Here is a 26,529-nt window from a genome sequence, read left to right as displayed (position 1 = left end):
TTCACTAAAACTTCCTGATTCACTTGCGGTTTAAAAAAAAATCAAATTTTTACAAATCTCTAAGCATAAAATAAGTCCTGAGGCATTTAGGAAATTTGCAGAAAAGAAACAGTGGCATAGATAATCAAGCTTTTGGTCATTAAGGGTTTTGCAGGGCAGCAGAGGGGAAGTGACTCTACTCCCCTTGGGATTTTGTCAGAAGGGAAGGAAAAGGAAAAGGAAAAGGAAAAGGAAAAGGAAAAGGAGGAGAAGGGAAAAGAAGGGAAAGGGGAAAGTGAAAGGGAATGAAATATTAAGTATTACAATTGCATCATTGTTCCACTTCAGATATTAAGAAATACCTACAAAACTTTAACATAACATTAACAAAAATGTTTATTTCAAATATTTTACGCATCAGCTGTTATACACAGAATTTTCAAGAACATTGTCTTTAATTCAAATTCAGCTTTAACTGCTACAACAGTCATTCTAACACAAGCAATTTAGTTTACATCAGAAGCTGAATGCTCTCACAGACATTGACTTAACACTCTACCTTAAAATGATATTTCTGTTTGTGAGTGCCAATTTAGCAAGAGCATATAATAACAGTTTATGAACAAACACATTTCAAAGATAAGTAAGAAAATCTCAAAACGTGTGGTTGATGAACACATATTGCAGCAAATGCAATAATGTATTCTTACAAGAAATGGAAGGAGAAGAAATGCTTTGTACTTTAACTCAAGAAACTGGAAACATTTGTCAAGGCTAAGTAGGAAAATAATTTAAAGGAAGTCAAAGGTATTCAAAAGAATGTAAATGGCTTTGTATTTTGTGTGGAAGAATGAAAACCTTTCATAGAAGGAGATGGTGATGATCTCTGATCCTGTCCAAAGGCAAATGAAAAACCAACATCATCTCTTTCGTCTCCAAATGCATGAGAAGTTGATTCCGAGGGGAAGGGAAAAGTAAATGCATCCTCATTTTCTGGTTTCCCAAAGAAGCTTCCTGTATGGAATCCATATAATATTTGTTATTAGATTACATCTGAGTGAATACTGCATTCAGCATATGCTTCTTTATTAACATATTGTGCCAAATATCCCACTGAGAATCCCCCTACAGTTGTATGTTTATTCCTGCACCAGAGATGATATTTCCAGGGGGTTGTTATTAGAATTGACATGGAAAAAACTGTGGAGCACTTGAAGGTTTAGAACAACAAAACACTTCTGCATGATACATTTTGCAACAGAGGTATTTGTAAATAGAATCTGCAAAAGTGTTTATTTAGAGAAAAATGTAATCACTCATTGAAATACTTGGACTTTGTCCTCTGCCTTGCAAGTCCTCTCATTTTGCTGCAAGCACAACTAACACTATCCCTATTTCTTTCTTTCTCATACCTCTTCTCTTCCATGATACATCAGATGTTTAGAGCTCAACATGCAAGGGAAGATTTAAGCTGAAGATTTTGTTAAAACACAAATGAGCACAACAAACCACTGAGCTACATTATCACAGCTGAACATCCTTTCAGACAACCGAAGGAGCTCTGTTAAAGCTGGAACATGAGCCTGTCAGTCACAGGAACACAAGCAGAAGAGAGCTGATATACACAAGTACATCTGAGTTTCAGACTTACCAATATCTTCATGTAGGGACAGAGGGTTCAGGTTTCCCATAGAATAATTTTCCTCTGTCTGAAATGCAAACAGATTTTTTATTTAACAAATGAGAAAGGCAAAAGTAAACTTTAATGCTGATATGTATTTGCTTTTAGTGAGAAAAACAGTCTCAGTGAATGTTAGCTGCCTTTACAAAATCTGGAGTTAAAGGTATTTATCAGTCCCTAAAGTTGCAAGGTAAGTTCTTTGATCAAATGGGTTTTATGATATTTGCATGCAGCTGCAAACACCCTTCCTCCTTTCTTCTAGGAAAAAAACCCCAGACTGATAATAGTCCAAAAGCTGACCTGACTTAAGGCTGATTTTTTAAACCAAAATTATTCAAAACTGTGACATTTTATAAAATCTCCAAGCAACAACGCAAATACTTTCTACTGAACAGGGCCTCATATTGCCAGAAAGAGTAGCAGGATAACCACTTGTCACTCTTAAAATGAGTTCTTAGATTTAATATAGGTACTGAAGTTCTTCAAAACTCCCATATAACTTTAAAGAGTCCCAGACCTGCTACAGCCTGGTAAATTCTTGGTTTCTGCTTCTGAGCAGGCACAAAATAATGTGGGTTCTGACAGCACTGGGTGACTTAAAACCCACCTCATTCCTAAACAAGTCACAAACCACAAAACTGTGTGTTCTCTCCTACACACAGTTCATGCTATGAGGCACCAGCCACAGATATCTTGCCAAACCCAGAATGGAATGGTGCTTTCCCTCATGCCTGCTGCAGCTCCCAGAAAGTAACCACAAGACTGAGCACACCCCCAGCAACAGGAGCTACCTGGGCTCAAATCCCTCATTTGCATAATGGGTTTTGGATCTACACTCCCCGGTGATACCTAAGCCCTGTCCTATGCACAAATCTATCCTGGATCCCCAGTTATCTACCTAATAGCCCAGGAGAGGAAAAATTACCCTACAGCACTGGAGTTAGAGAACCTGCAAAGAAAAGGGAAGACCTGGATTCCATTCCCTGTTCCCTTTAGCTGCCTGCCTAGCTCCTCCCTTTGAGTATAGCTAATCCATATTTGCTGTTCAGTAACCCTAATCGACTGTCCTTTCTTCCCTTCTCACTGCTCTTCACTTCTTCAAGACAAAGCCACACAGGAGAAGCATGTGAGTTGTGAAGTCTGCTAGAGGACTTGAATTTCGCACTGTAACACTGAACCAGAAGCCTTTTGGAGAATTGAGTCACTGTATATTTGTACATGATCCATATGAGAGAGATTCATACTTGGTTAAAAGTCATCATAGGGGGATTGCCAGGAAAGGGATTAAACATTTTCAAAGAACATCAAGCTTAAAAGTAACCAAGACATTTAAAAAATGTTTGCTGCAAAGATAACCAGTCTGAAAAATCTCATTCAGTGTCAATGCTGTTTTGTTCATATATTTTGTTTTGTGAAAATGTAATGTGCACAATTAATCATTTTTACCTCATCAGATGAATTTTGTGCTCCAAACAGAGAAGAATCAAATAAATTAAAGCCAGGTGACTTCTGGGAGAAGTTCATATGAGAAAAGAAAGCAGGAGATTTTGATGTTCCTTCTTCACAACCTAAATTTTGAATGCTGTAAATACAGAAAGGTAGAAGCTATACTAATAGCTTTTAAAGTGATGTAGATGGCTTTTTTCCTTCTATTTTTTCCATTTCCTCTTTTTTCACTATTTTACATCCCCATAGCTTCCATGAGTAATTGCTTTTTGCATCACAGATAACAGAATCCTTTAAAGTAAAGGGAGGTGGTGTTCTTCCCAACTCCCTTCCCTCTTAACAAATAAAACCAAAAAGCCTGATTAAAGATAGAAATCAGAGTGACAAATATTACTGCAGGAAAAGACAATGTGTCTCATATATTTCTAAGCAAAGTACTTATCTTTCAAAACTGCTTCAACTGGAAATTATACTGTAGGAAGAAAACTTAATAAATATCAAGCATAACTCCGGAAAAAAAATCTGAGTATTTTCAGAAGAGCTCTCTAGAAAATTCTTTTTCTAGTATCTTTCAAAAAGAACAGAAATGCTTATACAAAAAGTGTGAGTACAACTTTTTGCTCAGAATCAAATAAAAGTTGAAATCATACCAGTCAAATAGAGGTGTTTTTGAGAAGTGTAGGTTTTTCCCCTTTAAGTCAGGTGTTTTAGGTGCTCTTAAGAAACGTTCTGCACTTTCTTCTTCTATGTCAGGATTATCTTCATTTGGCTTAAAACCTGTGTGCACATCCTATTAAAAAGAAATAAACAGTGATGTTTGTAACATACAACATTTCCCAAAATATCGTTAGTCCTTTTAACTGTAAGTATGTTCTCAGTGGAGCCAGCACTGAGCCTGTTTATTTATAGTTTTGTGCAAGAAGTGAGTTTTAAATGCAGACTTTTTTCAAAACATTTCATCAGCTCACATTAATGAAAATGTTATGCAACAATTGACACTTTACCAATTTCTGGGACTTGCCTCTTGCCAACTGAATCAAGTATGTCAAAATACTTTGACTATTCTAAATAAACTTCTTATTTATGACATAAGAAATGCTTTTCTTACTTGAGGTACATACGAACAGTCCATGTGCTCATCTGCTTCTTCATCAACATGTTTGGCCTCCTGGCTTGCTGCACAAAAAAGACAACCCTGCCTGTATTCTAACAGCATTTTAAACAGACACATAAAAATGACATTGTGGGAAAGAATCCTTGAGAAAAGTTCACTAGCTTGGCATTGCTATTGGTAAGGAAGTGTTCTGACTGTGGTTTTCTTAATAACCCACTTTGTGGCTCTGTCCATAACAATTACCTCTTGCTCTGCCACTCGTTGCTGTCAAAGCATTACTCAGGCTGCTGCTTGTGGTTTGGTGTGTTCTTCAAACCTGCCCATTGTTCCCTGAGAGTGCTGTGTGTGTCTACTCCAGCTATTACCCTCTGAGAGTGCTAACAGTCAATAGAAACCAGGTGGGAACAACATAAAAAGCACATCCATGTGGCTGTGATGAAGTGTAGTTTAAAGAATTGGGCAAAAGTCAGGATGAGCAATGAGAAGAAACATTATCAGGCTTTCTGCTGTCAGAGTTTCTGCTCTAAGCTTCAGACTCTGTTATGTCTCATGCACTGTGGGTTAAAGTCCTATGTTGTAAAAAAAAACTAGGCTATAATTTTTTACATGCATCTAAATTAGAAGTTCAATTAGAAAAATAAATATTTAAAGTGAAGCTCAGTTCCTTGTGATTTCAAAAGCTACAGGTGTATTTGTAGCTACCCTGGCTTTTCTCTGTAAGCATTCTGCATGTTTTCTCCAGTTAATTTTCATCTTTAATAATCTTGATCTGATTCTTCAAGGTACCTAAATTACTAGGTTTATTATATTTCATTTCTTTGCATTTTCTCGTGCCTTCTGGCTAGATTTTAAGACTGGATTTCATTTTACCCAAGTAATTTGAGACTCAGGTGTGAATTTACAAGAGATGTTGGACAGATCCATTCATTCACAATGGTCAGTGCAGACTAAATCCCACACTACTGAGCAGTTAAGTGTCTATTTAAATTAGGACTCTGCCTGTCTGCTATAGTCAAATTTTGAGCTAAACAATCAATGTGGAAAAGAAATGCAAATGGTGGCCCTCTCAATGCCAGAATGAAAATCTGGTCCTTAGAATTTCCTAGTTTGTAACTATATGATCCAACCTTATAAAAAAAAATTAACAGTAGTACTTTACCCATTACTGCATTTTCACTCTCAAACTGTTGATTGGAAGTCAACTGCTTTGGAAGATCTGACAGTCTAAAATACAAAGTTTAATGTTTGTCTAAATGTGAATCATTTGCATAAACCCCAGCCTCAAGAATTGAAGCTATTTTATTAAAGAAAAGTTACCTGAATTTCACTTGGTTTTTTATGCTTACTCTGGTTGGAACTTGGGCAATTTGTGGGTAATTAGTCCCTGCAGTGTCAATAACCATCTAAAAGACAGAAAAAACTCACGTGAGGCAGCAAGTGAAATTGTCACTTCAACAATATCATTATGGTTTCTCCTTAGACTGTGGAAATTCCTTTTTTTAACCAGAAATTAAGGATCAGACAATGTAAAAACTTTTCCTTTATTCTACCTACATTTTGACAGCATGATACATGATAATTTTTTAATATTTAGTCACAGCACTGCTAACGAGATGTGATTAATTAACTTTTCTGTAACTCCAGTAGTGCTGTGCCATTTACAAACTTCATGCAGGTTTGCTGCTGCTGCAGCCTGGTTGCTTGTGCTTGAGAACACAGAAGGGGCTGGGGCCAGGCCTGGCTCTGCCTCTGGAGGCCAACTGAGCATCCACATCAGCCTCAGTCAGCACAGGTCTCATGTGGGGATTGAAAAACTGCAGAAAACATGGAAATACTCCCAACCTCACAGATTTGCATCAGAGCAGAAGCCATCGCTCCTCTATGGAGCACATATTTGTGTCTTAAGGGCAGGGTGAGGAATCCATGTCTCAGCATCAAATAACACATTATTTTGCAGGGAGTGTCTAGTTCTTGTTTATTTTTAATTAATGAAATGTATCAAACTGAGTTCTATCCTGGGTAGGGGACAAATGAGCTGGTTCTACAGAATCTGCCTGCCATTCGACTCCTGTAGTGTACAGCACACCTTTACTGAAGCATAGCAGCCTTCTTTCTTCCAATCTTTTTATTTTTCCTCAGACTCCATCTTCTTTTCCTTGTTCCCATCACCCTTTCTTAAAGTTCTCTTAACCTTGACTTACTGCTTCCTACAATTGTCTAAGTGCAATTCTAGGTCCCAGACTCCCAGCCTCATCTCTAGATTACCCTGGCAACAGCCCTTCCCTCATCCTCATCACGTCCAACTCCCTAAGCCAGTCACAAATCAGAATTGCTTGAAATTTCTTCTGGTCTCGTCCCACTCAGTCCTGTTACTGTCCTTCATCTTGTTTTGTGTTATGAAGGCTTTGTCTTCCACACAGACTTCACTCTAAACCATTTAGTGATTCACTCATCTCATTCTTCAGTTCCTTTGAAATTCTTAAGAAAATCACAACTGGTTATGCTAACTTTTTTACGTCATTTTTTTGTTCATGAAATTTTGATTTTGAATAGATCCAGTGAGATGTCCCTTAGAAAGATGGTTTAGAGGTAAAACCTTCCCCAAGCTCCTGCACGGCAAACACAGTTACAAACTCTTCTACCCCTTATGGCCTTACCTCCTCTGATTTCTGCATTTAATACCTTAACAATCTATTGCTCCTATGAATGGTCTTGCACTCCATGAGACTATTGATGGTTTTCACAACTTTGCAAGTTATACCTCCAGCTTTCTTCTGGATTAGTTTATTGCATTTGAATAAAAAATATTGTATCTGAATAAAGCTGAAATTCACCATTTAAAAAAATGTCATAGTAACTATATTCTTATGGGAGAGAGATAGAAAATGGAGCTGTGGGCTCCTGGAGTGCACCAAGGAGTGTTGTTTGTGGTTTTATTCCTCTGATTTCTGTTTGTGGTCAAACCTCAGAATGGAACTGTTAACTGTGGGCTGTCCTGTACACTCAGTCCTTTATGAAACCCTTCATTATGGAGTAGAAGGTTCATGATTCATCAGTGACAGAAGGCTCTGATCCTCCTTTAGAGTTCCAAATATTTGCTACATACAGAATCTACAGAGGTGATTTTAAATGCTAAAAACTGTTATACAAAATGAGTTGGTAAGATGGTCCACCTCGATTTTGGCATTAGAATGCACTTTGTAAGAACACAGATATTTTCAGAATGAAAAGACATCAAAGAAAGATTTTCTTCTGTCATTACCAAGCAATTTCAGATTACTATGATTAACAATTTACAGTGCTAACAGGTTTTATGTCAGATATCATACAATGAGGTATATTTGAAGTGTTTTAAATGTAAACAATCACATAAAACAGATTATATAACTTCATATTTTTACCAGTGGGAGAGCAACACACCTGTGATAAATTTTCTGCAAGGCTGGAGGAACTGCTGGTAACCACTGAAAGTTCCACTGATTTCTCTTTTTCTTCTTTCCCTAAATTTACAAATATTACATAATATTGTCAATAAGATTAAGTATCCAAAGTATGCCATTGTTAAACAGAACTTGGGAACAAACCTTACACATTTTTCTTTTAATAGAGAGCAAAAATAAACTTATCACAAAGTATGAAAGTATCAAACAAATAACAGTTGTTTAATACTTACTGTACTAATGCAAACAGTGTTAAAGGTATTTTAGATTTGAGATTAAATTATTTTCAGATGTTTCTGACACCACACATTAGGTGTATCTGTCATGTTACTTTACTCATTGCACAGATACGGGAGAAATCAGACACACAAGATTTCCAGAACATAAAAAAAGGTAAGCACCCAACTTCCATTGAAAGCCTGGCTTCAACTATAAGTAGTTGAGCAGTTCACTAGATTTGTTATCATCACTTACCCATTATTCTGCACAAAAACAACCCAAAATACTCACTGAAGTCATTAAACACACTGCACCTGTTTCTGGTCTTTGCTTTGAGAATCTAAAACTCTGTACAGACTGGACAAATTTCCGAGGAATGCGTGGGACATGCAATGTTTTATACAGCTGATGTTTCCCCTTTGGCAAAGATGGCTGTTCACGCTCTTCAAACACCCTAAACAAATTTAAATAAAAAAGAAAACTTACTCATTGCAAAAGAAAAGAAATCATAAAATATAGCTGCTTCAAATAAGTGGAATTCTCAAGGCCATTGGATGTTGTCAAGGAAGTTCTACCACTTTCAGCACCAGTAGTTGACAAAAATGAGGTTTTCTTCTTTCACAGAGAGAAAATATCTCTGAAAAAGAAGCCATAAAGGAGTAATAAGCCAATCATAAGAACATTGTTGGCTTAAATTTTGTCAGTATCAAAGAAAAGTATTAGTGTTGTGGAGTTTTACACTTTAATCAAAGTGCCTCATTATTGTAGTTCTGAAATCACATTTTCACATTTAAAACCACTTTTTCTCTCTCTGAGATTGTCTGGAATACTCACACTACGCATACACAAAAGAGAAAACTGCAGCAAGTGTTTTCACTTGTGGGGTAATTATCTATGTAGGGTAAATAGCCCTCTACAGTGCAGAAAGACAAAGGTTAGCAGAACAATGAAGAGTAAAGTGGCTGTTTGGCACAGGAACATTTACTATTTTTTAGAATAATGAGTTCTATTTTATTTTCTCTCTGGCATTTCTGCTTAGTGCCTCTGTGCTTCTAGCTACAACATCTGGTTTGTAGTTGACTGAACAATGCTGTTCAGAACAAATGAAGAACGGAGTCAGTCTTTTTGTTCTTCTTGAAATTCTCCATACACAAAAATAAGATAAAATGTAGGATACACTTTATAAGATAGTGTGGAGTAAAATTAGCAACACTAATTAAAAAATACCAGTGAGAAGCCTGGCTAAATATAAGGACCTAACACATTAAACTCATATACATACATGTGAGCTATGTGAACTGTGTTCTCATAAAACCCTGAAAGCACCTCAGTCTCTGATGAAAAGGACTATTTTCTCTTGCAGCTACATTTATACCTGGTGCTGTGCTGGACTGAGACTGAACAAACTGCACAAAAGATCTACCACCTAAAAAACTAAAATCCAAAGTAAATCTTTTAGTTACATCAGTTTTAGATAAACCTGTGTCAAGAATGAATACTGAAGAAAACAAGATGTGTGTGCCTGGTCTATCTGTAAATTCAAATACAGGGAGTCAAAAGCAAGGAGAAATCAAAACAGAGCTAAGCACAGAACTCTGGCTGAAACTGTTTCACTTTGATCCAAATGCCTCATTTTACCAAAATCATCATTCAAATATCAGTTTAAAAAGGCTGCTGTGGCTGAGGTTATCAGACTGCCATAAATGGAGAGTGGGTTGTGGTTGGGGGTCTTTTTTGTTTGATTGGTTGGGTTTTTTCCCAGAACTTAGGGTGTCAAACTCTGGTTTTAAAAGTTCCTGGAGTCAGTTTCCTTGTGCTTCTGCAAAGCCTAGCAGACAGCACTATAGTTCTAAAGACTTACTCTCCACTAAATAAAAAATCCTCTTACAATACATATCTATACAGGATAACATTTCAAAGGCAGAGTTACAAACCAAACTCAGAAGTTCTTAAGATATTCATTCTTCAAGTAGCAAAACCTTCCAAAAGAGCCTGCAGTTAAACTCTATGCATATGCAGTACACCTGCTCTCTTCCCTCCACAAAAGCACTAATGAAATATAAACAATGCACATCTTCTCTGACATTAATTAATACCACCGGAAGAAAACTAAAGCTGCATCATGAAGCTCAAAACAATCCAAATTGCAGCAACAAGAATAATAATTTTTCTTCTTTTTCTACTTTACTGTTAGTAGACACCTGAGTAGATAAAAATTCTTTATCTTGATCCATACTGCAGGAGTTTTTAAAAGTGCAAAGAGAAAAACTGAAATTCTTAAGCCAAAATAAATTGCCATTTCCTTAGTAGTATTTTCTTTTTTGTAGCATAAAGAAATCCAATGATTAATATTAATTTCCACAACAGGAATCAAGTGTATCTCCTTATACAGATGAAGAATAACATCTTCTGTGGTGTTTACAGTTACTGAAACTATGTTCAGTATTCTCATCAGGAGCATTCTTTTGCGTTGGCTCTTCATATGTTTATATTAGAAATCCAGAAACAACTTCATAATTACTTTTTTAAGATTTATATTAGCAGATTTTTTTCCTTGCTCAGTAGAAGTCAATCACTTCTGACCCAAAGATGCTGCAAGAACTGCAACAATCCACCATGCAATCTCCTTTGTGTGAAGATGTAGCAAAAAGCTCTCACTTGGAAGGTAAGAGGTGGAATTCATACATGACCAAATTGGAAAGAAAAAGCAATAAAGAATTAAGGAGTCGTGGAATTAAATCTCTCCCAACCACTTTACAAAAGCAGAGAGAGTGAACACTATATATGCCAGAGCACAGTTCAACTACCAGCCTTTCTATGTAATAAATGGAATATCTAATTGAGAAATCAAGACCAGAGCTTCAAAAAGAGCTGAGTCCTGTTTGGTGATTGATGAGAACTCTTGCTTTGGAAATTAAACTGTGGTGCTTGTCACTGTAACTGCTGAGCTGTAAATCAGTGACAAGAGCTGGTAAGAGCAGAGGAATCTGTGTTTTTCACTCCTAACCAGCAGCTGGCCAGACCTAAGTGATTCAAAAAAGAGTGTTCCAGGTTTTTGAAGGAACAGTTCCCACTGCCATCCTGCTGCCCAGGGCAGAACATGTTTATCAGCACCTATTAATGGGCTTGCAAGTTGGCTTCTTGTCTTGAAGCCTTCCAAGCTTTTCACGGGTATTAATCTGTACAGTGTTCTGCCCAGTGCTTTCATTGCTCTCTTTAGTTCTTTCCCTTGCTCCTGCTGCTTTCATGCTGGTCTGGACCACTTCATGGAGATTCACAGTACAATTCCTTTTTCTTTCTTTTTTAATAAAATTCTTTTTTTTTTTTTTTTTTTTTTTTTTTTTTTTTTTTTTTTTTTTTTTTTTTTTTTGTGGCAGAAGATGAAGACATCTCCTTTCTTCAGAAAGACCTTTTCGTTCAGTAGTAACTCTGTAGTGGCTGCAGGACAGCTCAAAAGAAACTCCTGCCTTTGGTACCCACATTCTGCTGTTGTATTTCTTTGAGTCTGCAAAGGTTTTATTTCCTGTGGCTCATTTTCTCAATACCCATCTTCTGTTTGACGGTTGTTTGTTTTTGTTTTTTTTTCTTTTTTCCCAGAGTACTTTTTGGGGGTTTTTCTGTTTGTTTGTTTGTTTTACAGCTTCATATTACACCCCTTTTTAACACCAATAGCTACTTAAGCAGTAATTTCCACGCTTTCTAGTGAAGACTTTTCTTAATACACTGATGTCAGATAAAGATATTAAGAAATCAATTTTATGCCATTTTCTACAATCCTTTATGTTGTGGAACAAACACAACTTCAGGTGAAGGTACAAGCAGACTCCATGACAGGAAAAGAAATGTACAAATGGCAGGTCTGGCAGTGCACCCTATGGATTCCTTACCACAAGGAGCCTCACTGAGGGGTTCTTACCCCTCCATACCCAGAGCATGGATCTCTGCTTCTTATGGCAGGTCTTTAACTGGTGTTTTGTGTTCTGCAGACTGAACACACATGGGTTTCTTTGAAAATTCAAAGAGAGTGCTTTCCATCTTTTTTTTTTTTTTACCTTGTCTTAAATAAGACTAGGGGGATTTCTTGCTTCCCCATGTTTCTGTTCTTGCCAATTACAAAAATCTTACATGAGAAGGCAAAATGGGTGCAAAGGCTACACCACAAAGAAATGATCATTTAAATGATTTATAGGTCTGTAAGAAGATGTTAAAGACTTAAAAGGTCCCTGTGAAAAAAACTTAGGAATTACTAAAATGACACTTTTTTAGAGATAAGTTCCACTAAATGCCTATTTAAAGCCCTAAAAGGATTATTTTTCAAGGACACCATAATATAAAGTCACTTAGACAAAGTCTTTCAGACATATTTGTGCTTTAAAATGGATTTTGGTCTAAAAGTGCCAGCTCAACAGGAGATGTTTCAACATTCCCAAGGACTCCAGATAAGTGCAAGATAGTCCTCATGGTGATTTTCAGTCATTGTAATTGAGCTCAAATTAAAGTGAGTCCCAGCTGTAAATGATCACTGACTAATTTACTAAGCCATTAATCCTGTCTATGAAACTTTCACTCATGCTTGTTTTTAAGAACTAAATTAAGAGTTAAATTTCTTAAGCAGTTCAGAGGTGAAGACAACTGACATGTGGAACCCTGACTCCTTTTCCAAATATATATATTTAGTAGAGTTAATGTTATTTTTTCTTTGACTGCACAGTCACTGTAGTTGCATTCAAAACTACTCACACAGATCTCTCAGCAGTAGCTGAAGAGAAAATGCTTCTACAAGACATTTTTATAGCATGTGTCCAGATACATTGAGCTTCCAAGAATCAAAAGTTGTCACTATCTTAACCCCCAGAAATATAAAACTTTTTAAATTACATGATTAAATCACATGACCAGGATTAGAGAAGCTTGTCAGTCCTTACTGAACAACAATATGTGTTCTGTAGCAGTCTTTGGGCAAATTCTGACACAGTATTCTGGATAAAATGGGAAAAATAATTTTGAAGTGTACCTTTCCTTAAATTCTTCTGGCTTCTCAAGATGTTTCTGATTTTTTCCTTCAATCTTTTTGGAATTATTTTGATCTTCTTTAGTCTCGTTGAAGCTCTTAAAAGATAAAGAACAAATGGCATAAAAATTGACAAAACTTGAACTGTTTTAGCTACATGCTGCAAAAGTATTCTAAACCTAATGAATCAGTGCTCAGTAGTGGTTTCTGTAGCCAAGAGGTTCTGAAGAAATGAGGAGAACAAGGTCAAAAAGATGCAATATTTTTTTGTTGGGTCAACTGTAACAACTGGAATAAACAGAGAAGTTTTGGAGCATGGGTCTAAATGTCAGAACCTGGAGCTCTTCACGTGGTCTCCGTCATAGCTATAAACAAATTCACCACATCCCTTCTTCCTCTCTGTTTACACATCACAAACCACATTGGGAACTTCAGTCTGGAACCAGGAGTGTCAAACAGGATGGCAGAATATAAACAGAAAAACCACCTGTGCAAAACGTGCTGCTATCAGCACAAGGCAGTAAATGGAGTCCTTGATCATCTGCTCCAGACAGATGGGTAAAAGCACCCAGATGCAAGGCCATAAAAAGTAACTAAACCTTTACAAGATTGGGCTACTCAGGCTTAGAAGAGACCTTTTACAGAGGAGTACGTCCAAAATCTGTACTGATAAAATCCCTTTAATTATTTTGAAGATTCTCCTTTTGGAATCAACACTTCTCCTAGTCAATCAGCCAGTTTTACTGCTGGGTGTTACATACCCACACATGTATTAGGGGGGAAAAAAAAAAGGAGAGAAGGAATTTCCATAATTCTTATTGTAAAGCATACTTAGTTAAATACAAAACCTTAAAAACCCAGTAGGACCTGTGAAAGCTGCACACTCAATACCTGGGGCTCACTGAGGACTGGCCCTGATCTATTTCCAAGTGTATCCTGCTGAGCTGACCCCAAAGTCATCGTGACACGGTGCCTTAGCAGAACGTGTGGCACAAACTGAGGTCAGCAGAAAGGAAGCTGCAAGAACCTTCACATTCATGGTCCCCTCTTCTCTAAGAAAACATATGTGATGCTATAGAAATGTAATTATAAGGCTGGGATCATCCTGTTGGTCTGTGAGCTTCAAAATACACTACTTTTTGATGTTTCAGAAAATGTAACAGTGCTATGTACGACCACATGTATAACACATATTTATGTAAAATAAAATTAAGATACAGTTACCTTTTTTAAGCAGTCAATTTTCATTTGTAATTCTTCTGCTTCTTTTTCCAGTTTCATGGTTTTCTGTGCAGCAGCTTCAGCAAGCTGCAAAGTTTCCTGTGTTTTTTTCCTCATAGAGGCACTTCCAAGTCATGGAATATATTTTACAACAATATATTTTTTCAAGCAAGGGATGCCATCAGACCCTGGACCTCTCTATGCCATAACACATATGCTAGAGGTGAAGGAAGCTGTGATAAATCTGCATTTCCTTGGCAAATCTTCAACTCTAACATCTATTAAGCTTCTCCTAAATGAAGCATTTTGATGGCTATGTTATTAAATGAAATTTTGTATTCTTTACCCAAAATGCTCCCATAAATTCAAACTGAATAGCTGAATTTGACCTCCAGTTTTCTCATAGAGAAATGCCAATGCTGCCACTCTAAACATAAATATAGAAATACATACATATATATTTCTATATTTATATAGAAATATAGAAATAATTACTATATTTTCTAATAGAAAATTGTGAAAGGTAAATATAAAACTTCTTTCCTGACAACTGAACAAACACTAGAAATCAAGGATACATGTGTACAGCCCAATCATTTATGGATGTAAAAGGAACAGCCTCTGCAAAAATAAAATTTACCTTCAGATCATTAATTAACAAATCAATTTTCTTAAAGAAATACAAGATAAATTAATAGATGAGAAGTATTTATCTTGGCTTAATATAGATAACAAAAATTGCAGTATAACAGTAATGGCATTAAAAACAGCACTAAAAAGTGATGAAAATTAACTTTATAATTTTGAAAGGCTCCATCTAAAGAAATTTTAGAACATTTCTGCCCCAAGAAGTTCAATGACAAATCTCTCCCCATTACACTTATAGGTTGGAGGGAGGAATATCAGTATGTATAATCTAAATTCTTATTTGCTACAGATTTCTTTTTTCTAAAAATGGTGTGACAAAGACAAGATATTTTATTAGCTTAAAGGAAACTTTGGAAAATTGGAGGTTTTCCGTATGGCACCTTCAATGTGCAGTGCACTGCCTAAAGGCTTTATTGCAAAAGCATTGACGATAGCAGTACCCAGAATATCCAAGCAAGCATCTTCCTTCCATCTGTATTTTTCAAGGCGTTTCAAAACTCTCTTTTGAATTTCTTCAACTTCTTCCTTTTTTTGGTAATACTTCTGGGCAAGAGCAGTTTCTGTGTATTTTTTGCGGTGTTCCTCCAAAGTCATTCTACACTGGGTTATGGAATCCTCATATATTTTCCTACAAAAATACATGTAATTTAATTTTTTTCACAGGAAACAATTGTTTATAAGGAAAAAGACCTATAAATTCTGGCATCAGCTCAGTTAATTTGCTGTTGTCATAGGAAGAAAAATCAGATTACATTTAATATGGCAATATTTGGCTTTATTTTTTATTTTCCAGCTATATTTAAGGAAGACTATGCTGTATGTAACAAAGAACAGTCATGATGTAAAAACCAGCCAAGCCTCCCTGTTCTGAAGGGAATGTAGACCACACCATATTCAAAGGCAGCCTGGCAGATGACAAATGTGTTTTTGCCTGTGTAATTATCATGAAACTCACTGCAGGCCAAAGTCTCTGCTGGTGCATGTTGGCACAATTCCATCAGTTTTGGTGGAGCTGGATCAAAGTTACAGTGGGAGAGAATTTGGCCAAACCTCCCATATTTAGAGCAGCCTGATGCACCACTGGACTAAGAGCTGCCTCCAAGGAGATGCTGAGTAATCTCTGACTCAGGGAAGCCCTAAACACACACATCAGTCACACTGAAACAACAGGACTATTCATACTTAAGGTTAAGCAAACACTTAAATGTTTAAGTGGCAAAGAGCCAGAATGCTCAGCTTCTTGTGGGGCTGCCCTGTAAATTAATGTTACACTAAATGTAACTTCACTGACATCATGTGAGCACATAGCTATGAATTACTGAAGTAGGAATCAATTAATGCAGGAAAAACTTATGTGGACAATGGAGAGGCAAATTTAAAAATATTAAGTTATCAGTACACCTAAGGATTAGCAAGAAATTCCTTTATGGGAAAAACCATGGTGCATAAAAGCAATTAAAGCCAGAAACCCACCTCTTAACCTGCTCCTACATTAAGGAACAGCTCTCACCACTTGCAAAGCACAGGGGACTTCCCTTTAAGGAACACATTTTATCTCAAACTGCTATTTATCATTTAATTGCAGCATGACTGAAAGGCTGCATTTGAGAGTCCTGGCTGCCCACCGGCTGTGCCAGGCAATGGGAGAGAGAAAAACTTATGATTAAATTCAATACTAGAATCTTCTGCTCTTACAAAACAAACAAATTCAGAAGGCAAAACACAGATTCTAATTTTCAAATCAAACCACACTCCAGGCAAGAGTTCCTGTTAAACTGACTGTTAAAATTTAGGGGAGAGAAGCTGTAGGTCAACACTGTGAAGCAAACCTAGAAATTTATATTTCTCAGACTTCACATAGAAAATGACACTAATCTATGTGCTTTTCCACACAGGTGGTCTCAGGAATCTAAGGTTTTTTATTTACTTAATATTTCTGTATACTGTACAATATTTTTCAGGTATGAAAGATGAAAAATATTCATTTCTATTTAATTAAATAGATGTTACAACAATCACTGATCAAAAAATAAATTTACTAATAAACTTAGAATGCATTACAAATAGATATAAATAATATAAATAAGTAAAATAATTTGTTGTAACAGGTGTATTTCAAGCTTGTGAATATAATCCTAAAACTTTATAATTTTTTTCCCAAAATCTATTTTTCACATATAATATTTGTGGCCATATATAGTATAGTAGTCTTGAGAAATCATCGCTATTTTTAATATTTTCTCCAAGTAATTTACGTCTTGCAGTTCATGCAGATAACACAGACTATTTAGAATTCACCTCTGTTCACATTAATCAGAAAAAGTTTTAATCTAATTACAAGAGGAAAAGGGCAGCACTCACAACCCCCTGAACATTATGTGGATAGCAATTTATTACTTTTTCCTTCTTTATATCACTTATTTTCAAGATTAACTTCCAGTTCATAAATGCATTCTTATATGTTTTTGAAACCAATAACAACAACAAAAAAAAAAGTGGAACATTTTATAAACCTCCATTATAAGTGCCTAATTAAACATGAACTGATCTGCCCATCTTTAAAACACATCTTTCCATCCAAAGCAGCATGTCCTCAGTGCCCCCAAATGCCAGACTAAAAAGAACATTCAACTCATGAAGTTCTAAAGACACTTATTTTTCTTCCTAGTTTAAATATTTAGAATTTACTGAATGCACATCCTGCTGACTTGAACATATCATCAAATGCTTTGGTGCAGAGAGACTATATTTGGGGCACAGTTTTGAAAAATGCATGAATTAAATTTATTTTGTGATTTGTACTCATGATGTCTTACAATTAAGGTCAGGAAAACAGATCAAACACTTTCATGTTGGAACTGAAACTAGTTATCTAAAGAAGCAATTTAAAAGTAATGCTTCTTTGGCTTGTCAGCTCAAATTAGTGAAAGCCAAAAAGGCTTAATCATATACTCATAGAAAGCCAATTTAGCCTTATTTTTCACCAAATTTAGAGCTCTGAACAGGAAGAAGAAAGATAAGCTACTAAGTGAGTTAATTAAAGGCTCTCAGGCATGCTGTTTCTGCTGTCTTGGACAACTGGAAAAAAGAATGATTACAAAAAACTCAAAGCCAGGGTTTTAAATTACCTAAATTTACAACTCTTAACTGGTATTTAGGTATCTGGAGGGCTCTGCCATGACTTGTGCACCACAGGGCCAGCAGCCTCCACCCCTCACAGGCAGAACAGTGCAGGTGAGCAGACTCCCTAAACTGGAGATCAGTTTTACTTTGTTCAGTAGAACTTTAGAGGATTACCTTGGCACAGCATATTTGGAACACTTCTGTGAGAATCTTCAAGGTCTGCTTTTTATTTCATTGACTGAAGGCAGCTACATCGCACAATTAATAATTTCTTTTAAATGCTGAGTCTAATTAATGAAGATGAAACACCTGAGATGCCACTCACTGAACAGAATTCAATTTGCAATTAATGCTGACTAGAAGCTTGCCCACAACTAGTCCTAAAATGGTTTTAGACCAGGTTTTTCTGAGCCACTTACTCATTTTTGAGGACCTTAGACTGAATTGGCATGCTTTGTGATTTTTTTGAAGAATATACAGCAGCATACAAAAACTTGATTTGTATATTCTGATAATCCTATGCAATTCATATTCAAAAATAAGGAAAAGCATAAACTTATCTGAATGCTTCTGATACCTGAAAACATTAATTATTTTTATGTATTGGGCTTTTCTTGAAACAGTAGGCAATCATACAATTTTCTGAAAAATTATAACAGGCATTTGGTAAGCAACTGAGTTTCAAGAATTCATTTTTGTCATATTTCTTTGACAACTACGAAATAACATATGATCTCATAGTAATGTTATGACAAAACAAAAATTTATTTCAAAACAAAAAATTATTTCAATTATTCAGTCACTTATAAGTGACCATAAACTGAAAAGTTTGCAACAATTTTTTCCTGCAGACAGCACTAGTTTTGCAGATCAGTTTAGTCAGTACTACTGCTGGAAACCACATCTCATGTGATCATAGATACCTCTCACTTTCTGTAGCTTCCTCTAAAGCTTTCATTTCATTTTTCAAATATTCTCCATGCTTTTTAAGAATTGCATAGGTGGGCTTCCAGCTGTGGACAAAACAAACAAAAAATAAAAGCATATTAGTGGTCTTTCTTAGTAAAAAGCCATTTAGAAAAGAAAACACCTAGATACTTTAGCTAGCTTGCAAATTATTTATTAATTTTTTTGAAAGTTAAATATAAATGGGTTTAGAAACAAATCATTTGCAGGCATACATTTATTTTGTTAATATTTTAAACCTGCAAATTCAAGAAAAAAAGAAAATACATATGTATTTAGGATTAAGAAACATTACAAAGCATTTTTTAAAGAAATTATTGGAATTAACTTCACTAATTTTTGGAGCTAATGCTAAGTTATGAGGCATCTAAATCCACATTTTAGGTCCTCAACACACCACCAAAAATAAATCCTTTAGATATGTTGAATCTTTTTGCTGGAAACACCCACAACTTCATTCTCACCAGTATCACCAGCACTCATCTCACACCTAAATGCAAGCAGCACTTACAAACTCAGAATTTCCTCCATTTGCTAAGCAAGTCCTGCTCAGAAGGCATCAAAGTGACTTTCCTGCAGCAGGATGCTGTAAATGGTACTGAGAGCAGAGCAGCTTCACAGAATTATGACTATTGAAAGAGCAGGAGTTTCTCAACATCCAGGCATTAGAGATACCTCTGCCTTGGCTATGGGAATACCAGAAAAAAGGCAGATAGACTTTGTGATTCAGGTGAAATTCAGATGCGATCTTTAGGAGAGGCATAGTAAAAAGTTTTTGAAAAGAAAGAATCCTGTCAGGAAAAAAAGAAGGTATAAGTAGCACAAACCATCCAGCACTCCTGGCACAAATTGTTGGACACCACTGGTGATTAAAAGTGGAACTACAAAATGTTACTTCACTGTATTTCCTGCAAATTCCGCAGAAAGCTGAATTTCAAAAGGGTCAGATTTTTTCAAAAGCAGAAACCAACATATTTATATTAAAAAGTCCTTGTACACCAGACACTGTTGTGTCCTTTTACTGAAAAAATTCCATTACTTTCCTTGGAGGAAAAAAAAACCTGAGATGTAAAATTCATAGAGATTGTATTAATCAGAGCTCAAGCCATGCTGTGAGTTGCATTTTTTGTTCACATCTATTCTGTGGACATGGAAAAAACATGTGGTACAAGAACAGAGGTTTGTTAACACAACCAGGCATGCAGGATTCAAGCAGCTCATTTACTTGTTTGCAAAATGCATCACTGTCTCATGGATGTCCTTGGTAGCCATCACATTTATTTGTCCTTCTTTCATCAGCCAGGGAATAGAAAAGATCTTTAACCACACTACTCCGAAAGCAATAAAATTATCCTGCAGTTTGTCTGGAGACAACACAACAATTTCTTTTCCTAACTAACAACATTCTGAATTCATGTGGCTTTTTTTAAATTATCTTCTATTTCTATTAAATCCCACCATCCTTTCATCCAAATTTAAAAATTGTAAGAGAAACAATAAAATTGGAATAGGTTCCATCAGCAGCATTTCACTACTTCTTACTGCTCTGAGATCAACATTTCTAGTTTGAATCCTTCAAGACACTAAATATTAGCAAAATATCATCACTTGTCTAAAAATATGTTTCATTTGGATCATTTTCTGCCTTCAGGTCTTTTTTACATAGACCAATATGGATTTCTTGAGAAAACACAGTATTATCCTAATACATCTATCCCATAAATCATATTTTTTCTAGACTTGATGAATATAAGAACCTTGTATTTTGTTCAAAGTCTTCAAATCTGCTTCAATATACTCATAATGTCTTGCACCCCAGACAAAATGTCGTTTCTCTGAGAGCTCTATTGAGCTCTATCACTGGCAATTAGTCAGCTGTGAGGGTGATTGTGACTCCAAAACAGTATCTGAATTTACAAAACCAACATTAGAATCATGTTCAGTATAGATGGAGTGTCAACTAGAATAAATTTTAGAAGTTTGGGGTGATTCTACTGTGTAAGTGCTCTAATTGTCTGATCTTATAGCCAGGGCTTGTTTATTGCAGTTTTCAGTCTGTCGTTAAATGACATTTCCAATAATTTAAGACACAAAGTCTCTACTCTTCTGCAAGCATTGTCCTTCTATGAATACATGTATTCATTAATGAGTCACTTCTCATTTTCAGTCTCTTTACACTAATGCCATTAATTATTCTTTGTGGGACTTGAGCCAAAACCCATTGAATTCAATGATTAAAATTTAGATCAGATCCTTAGTTCTACCCTTAATTTTTTACTCCTTCATTTGCATCACTTAACAGTTTGTCATTTGCAAACAGATTTGCAGCCTCAAAAAGATATCAAAGGAAGCAATGTGGATAGTTTCATAAACTTGTGTAAGTGTTCATTTTATTCTACATTGGAGACAAAAACTTAATGTAATGGAAAAATAGAATTTTTTTACCAAGGTCAGATCTTTTCCCCACTCATTTAATGGTAAAGCTACAAATCAGTATTGAATGGCAATTCATTCAAATAAGCCAGCCACTACACCCACTTTATTCACTAATGATTCCATTCTTTCTTTTTCTTTCTGAGAATTCAAAATAAACCTAGAAAGGACCCCAATGCCATCTTTACTTCTCTCCATTCTCAGAAACACCCACACTCTTCATTCACATTGAAAAAAAAAAAAAAAAAAAAAATTCAAATGTATGTCAGATATTTTTATTGAAGTACTTCCCTTTATATAGAGAATTTTAAGAAAACAAAACAGAATTTGCCAACAAATCCTCATTCCAGCTTCTGAGGAACTAGTCAGATTGTGGAGAAATGGAAAACTCTGGTGGATTTTATCACCTGGGACAAACTCTATTGTCAAATACAGATTTGCCTTTTCAGATAACCCAGCAAACACCTGAGGTTTTCATTTTTAAAAATTAAGTGTCAGGAAGATAAAACTCCTTGTAGCTAAATTGTGTCTTGAAAAGCTGTTAATTACTAAGATCCAAAAGTGATCAGCATTCAAAACTTGAACTACTTATCTGATACAAACATTTATGTAAGGAAAACTGTAAAAGGTAGCCCATTGCATTCATCAAAATATTGTGCCCAGAAGAAAAATTTTGCAGTCTGGAGCAAAACTGACACTGGAATCTGCCAGCAGAAACACACATGTGTGTATGGAGAGGCAGTTATGGCACATCTTGTGTAAAAGTAAGTATAGAACAAAAAGTAACTTAAAATGTTGTGAAGAAAGAATAGAAAGATTTTCAATTTTAGGAAGTCTTTTTTTTAACAGCATTCTTAATACTGGTCAAAATTGACAAAACTCAGATGCATCCAAGTGTAGAAAAATTTGATTCTATTACCTTACTACATTAATATTTTAGCATGCTGCAAAGATAGTACTTGTGATCTTCTGAACACTGGAGATTTTAGTTGAAAAACAACACAAAATTAAATGTAGTCTGCTTTTCTATAATTCTTTCTCAGCAGATGGGTAACACTGTAATTTTTATACCTAAAGATCTGCAGTTTAAAAAAACAGAATACTAAAGTGTTCTTTAACATCACTGCTGTCAGAACACACCCACACTTATTTTTCCCTTCCTTCCTCACTGACTTCCTTAGTGGCAGCCACAGCTCAGAGCTCAGGCTCTTTCATACTCACGCATCATAGTGCTTCTTGCTGCTCTCATTCTGCTTCTGCAAATCAGCAAGTGTCTCATTGCCTTTTTTTATATTTTCCTCCAGCCAAGCAATCTGATTCTTCTTTTCTGTGATTTCTGCAGTGCACACTGAAATTTAAAAATAAATGTAAAGGTATATGAATGCATTTTCAACAAATCCGTGAAAAAATGAGTCTACATTTATACTGATTAAAAATTCTTTCCAAAAAACTTAATCTCCCTAACGCCAGGTGAGTGGACAGCCTGCAGTTAAGCAAGGTAACAACAAAGTGAGTCAAAACATAGGGATTTTCAGCTGTGTGGTGAGTACCTTAATTATCATCTAATATTGTGAGACTGCCATGATTTGTGCTGTTTCTGAATCCCAGACTGTACAGAACTGTTATAGAAGTAACTGTTATTGGTATGCCCCAGCTCAGTGTTCCCACTGAAACACTCCAAACCATGCACTGCTCGCTCACTCTGTAAAGCCAGGACCCTCTTTCAAACCTTTGTATTCTTCTACAGAAGCCCAGAATGTCAAATATTCTGAGTGGGGAAGCTGACTACAATAAAGGAAAAATAAAAACATCACAAAAGGTATATAAGCAATTAGTGGAAAAGAGAAAGAGAAAAATTAAAATAAAAAGGAATTTTACTCAATGTAGGAATATGTAATGTATTATAAACTAATAAAGGACACAGGTCAATTAATTAAAAAGTGCATTATAATGACAGGTTCTCAAAGACTATGGTATTTTTGGAGATTCTTAAGGCAAGCTCTTAATTCTGCCTCTTCTGACAGCAGACAGACTTTCTGAATGAGTGGCTAGAGAGAATCCATGTTGTTGAACATGATCAGTGTTCTCTTCACAAGTAAAAGCTGTGAGAGCAATCATGCATGCTCACCTTGCAATGCAATAGGCACAACTTGGTGAATGCTTTTTCTCTGCATTTTTTAATTCTTTTTTTTCTATGCAAGATTTCAGATTTATCAGTGCTAAATCATCCCTTGCTGTCACTGCTGCCCTGAAGCACTAAATGCTGGAGCAGGTGGCCCTACAGAGAAGTCAATTACATCCTGCCCTCTTCTCATCTACTCCATTGGGAACGCATCTTACTGATGCAACATGGGTCTTGACTTGTTGGAATTACTGCTCTGGAGCTTCAGTTCATCCTGGACTTTGGCTCTGGTTTTGCACTACTTGCTATATATTAATTTTCAACAGCGTCTGCATTTATAGTAGAAAATAAACCACTTCTCACAGAGAAATGTCAGTCAGTGAAAAGTAAAAATTTCCCAATGTAATTTAATATCTTGGGTTATCCTTGGGTTATCTTCAGTCCCTTAATATTTTCAATATCTAAAGTCAATAATTTGCCTTTACTTAGCATGAAGCATAAATATTGGACAACTGACATGACTTCATTTCTGTAAATAAACAGCCAAGTATGGCAGAACCCTGTAGATGACTTTTTGAGATTTACCAAAATGTAACATAACATAATCAACAAATATACACTTCATATCTCATTTAGTACTTTTTACAGATAAGCACTTCTGTGAGCTGTTCAACTCACCCTGTGCTTTCACAAGGACCTGGTGGGTGAGATCCATCTCACCCCTAAGTGCAGGGACCTTCTTCAGAACAGCACACCATGGCTGCAGCTACACCCAGCTGAGACAAGCTGACATTTTTAAAGTTTACTTTATCTAACCCAGTTTAAACTGTTTCTTCAGGATAAGGTAAATCACATCCTAAAAGTGCCAGTTTCCCTCCACTGGTAAGAAAGGGACTGTAGCCAAATAGCCTGATGAATCTCACACCAAAAGTCCAAGGCTGAATGCTACAGCTGTTCATCTGCCAAGTAATACTCACGCAGAGACAAAATTACATCAGTGTTACTATTTTTTGCTAAGTTTTTGGAAGGCTTAACCTAAATTGCTAAAAGCCTGAGTGTTGGCTGTGTGTTTACACATATTTAGGTATCTCTGAACACAAAAGCAGCTATGCCATGTTACTACACAGCCCTTGGATTTTCCCTAAGAGCATTTACCCTAAGCCTGCATAAATGTTAATAAAAGCCTTATCTCTCAGGTTCAGTTGTGTGACTGGAGAGTTAAACCAGAATCTGAGGTGTGCCAGATTTAGTGTTACAGATGTTTCCATGTTTAAGGTGTTTCAATGTAATTGTGATAATCTTCTTAATGAATAAGTACTTGCTTGGACATATCAGTGAAGATTATTAGAAATGTTGTAATCAAAAAGAACACCAATTAGACCAGAATTTTCTCTTCTGCTCTTTTTTTTTTTTTTTTTTTTTAATGGAAGTTATGTGCTTGAATATCTACCCATGAAGTACCAGAGGTGAGCACAGATGTTCTCAGGTTGTTTGTGGTAGAGAAACTATTCTTCAGACTTCATGAAGTGATTCCACATAGCAGTATGGTTAAAAAAATCAGTCCAGACATAAGTCCATAGTATTGTGTTGTCTGTAAACCCTGAGAGAGCACAAATTTGATGCAGAGCAAGACTTTCTCTTTGGGTTTACTGTTTTGAATTTCAAATAAAGTAACCAGCTGCTTGATTGCAGAAAAAGAAGAACAAGGCTTGAGTACGTAGTAGCAACTGAGAGAACTTTCATTATTTCGAGAAAACAGAAAGAGAGAAGATGCAGTGAGGCAGAGGTCCAAATCTGGAAAGAACAAAAAACATGAAGAAAGAAAGGGAGGCAAGTGGCAGATGTATTGAGCAAGCACAGCTGAATCAAAGGGCTGCCAGTGACTGTGAGGAGCTGCAGAGTCAGAGCAGGAAATGGCGCAGCATGAAACTGGCTGTCCATGAGGCAGCTGAGCAGCCTCAGCTAAAAGTGGCGAGCAAAAGCAAAGTCTGCTGGGGAGAATGAGCAAGTATTGATGGCTAAAGACGAGGCAGGGTGAGAGCAGGACACGGGACAGCTTCCATTGTTTACCCTGCTTCCGCCCCCGAGACACAGAGCATGTCCCAGGATTAACAAAACAAAATCAGTGTTCAACATCCAGTAAAATTGTAATTTATCACTACTCACAATTTATCTGATGATCCACATGTTCCTTAGCACTGCGATTTTTTTCTATCTGGGAAGCTTAAGAAGAAAATTAACCCTTCATTATATACATATATATGAGTGGAGCAATGAAACAAACATATGTTGTGCAGCACAAACTCTGATTAACAACTATTTTAGCAAAATATCTAAATAGAAATTTTACTATTAAAAATAGCTGTCAGGACTCCTCTCCACAACCTCCCAGCTAACATTATGTAGGCAAAGAACAAAAGCTTAATGTAATACATTTATTTGAAGTTAATATAACTGTTTAAAGCAGAAAATACCACTGTATGCAGTGCATAAGTAATTGTTAATAAAAAATGTATGATATAATGACCTACCAAGCTTGACCAGAATTTTGTCCAAGTTGATCGAAACCTTGTCACTCATTGCTTGAACTTCAAAAGAAAAATGCAATTCAAGGATTTACACAGTCAAAAACCTTGTTGATACAATAAACAAGTCAAAATTGCAAGACAATACCACACATTTTAACATAAAAGGGAGAAAAGTGGCTTTAACTGCATTTTAATTACTATCTAGTGGAACCAAATTTCTCACTAATGGGGGTAAGGGACTTCTAAGTGTCTACAGCACAGTTAGGGAAAAGGACATTTATAATTTAGGTAAAGCGTTGCTCCTGCAGCAGTTCTATTTGAGAGGTTTAATGTTCTCAGAAGGCAATGAAGAAGGCAAGGAGAGATGTTTGTGTACTAGATGTGTAGCCTGTACTCCCGCTGGTTACTAAGCCTACGGACTGCTGTGCTGCTGATGGAAAAGCTCCTTCAGCATCCTGCACACCGCTCCTGTACAACCACAAGTCCATTTAAATCAAAGGTGTGGGAATGCTAGGTGTGATTAAAGACAGAATTGTCACTAAATGGAAAACGGGTTGTTATAAATCCTTTCTTCTGTTTGTACCGTGCTCTATGTGCA

At 36.1% G+C, this 26,529-nt stretch overlaps 1 protein-coding gene across 1 annotated transcript; it reads right to left on the bottom strand.

Moving 5' to 3' along the window:
- Positions 1 to 790: 790 nt before the first annotated feature.
- Positions 791 to 25,983, bottom strand: CUNH14orf39 (chromosome unknown C14orf39 homolog). Its single transcript, XM_041459423.1, has 17 exons — positions 25,935 to 25,983; positions 25,570 to 25,626; positions 22,503 to 22,629; positions 18,806 to 18,895; positions 15,200 to 15,387; positions 14,690 to 14,732; positions 14,115 to 14,235; positions 12,894 to 12,988; positions 8,194 to 8,333; positions 7,641 to 7,720; positions 5,538 to 5,623; positions 5,380 to 5,444; positions 4,215 to 4,282; positions 3,757 to 3,896; positions 3,107 to 3,242; positions 1,631 to 1,688; positions 791 to 993 (listed from the first exon to the last, which is right to left on the bottom strand). The coding sequence occupies exons 1-17, from the start codon at positions 25,981 to 25,983 to the stop codon at positions 791 to 793; spliced, it is 1,746 nt and encodes a 581-aa protein (XP_041315357.1).
- Positions 25,984 to 26,529: the final 546 nt, after the last annotated feature.

The sequence above is a fragment of the Pyrgilauda ruficollis genome, unplaced genomic scaffold (assembly GCF_017590135.1).
Source record: "Pyrgilauda ruficollis isolate IOZ18807 unplaced genomic scaffold, ASM1759013v1 scaffold135, whole genome shotgun sequence".
NCBI lineage: Eukaryota > Metazoa > Chordata > Aves > Passeriformes > Passeridae > Pyrgilauda > Pyrgilauda ruficollis.
Note: the sequence above shows the minus strand (reverse complement) of the source record. Positions and strands in the feature narration are given on the sequence as shown.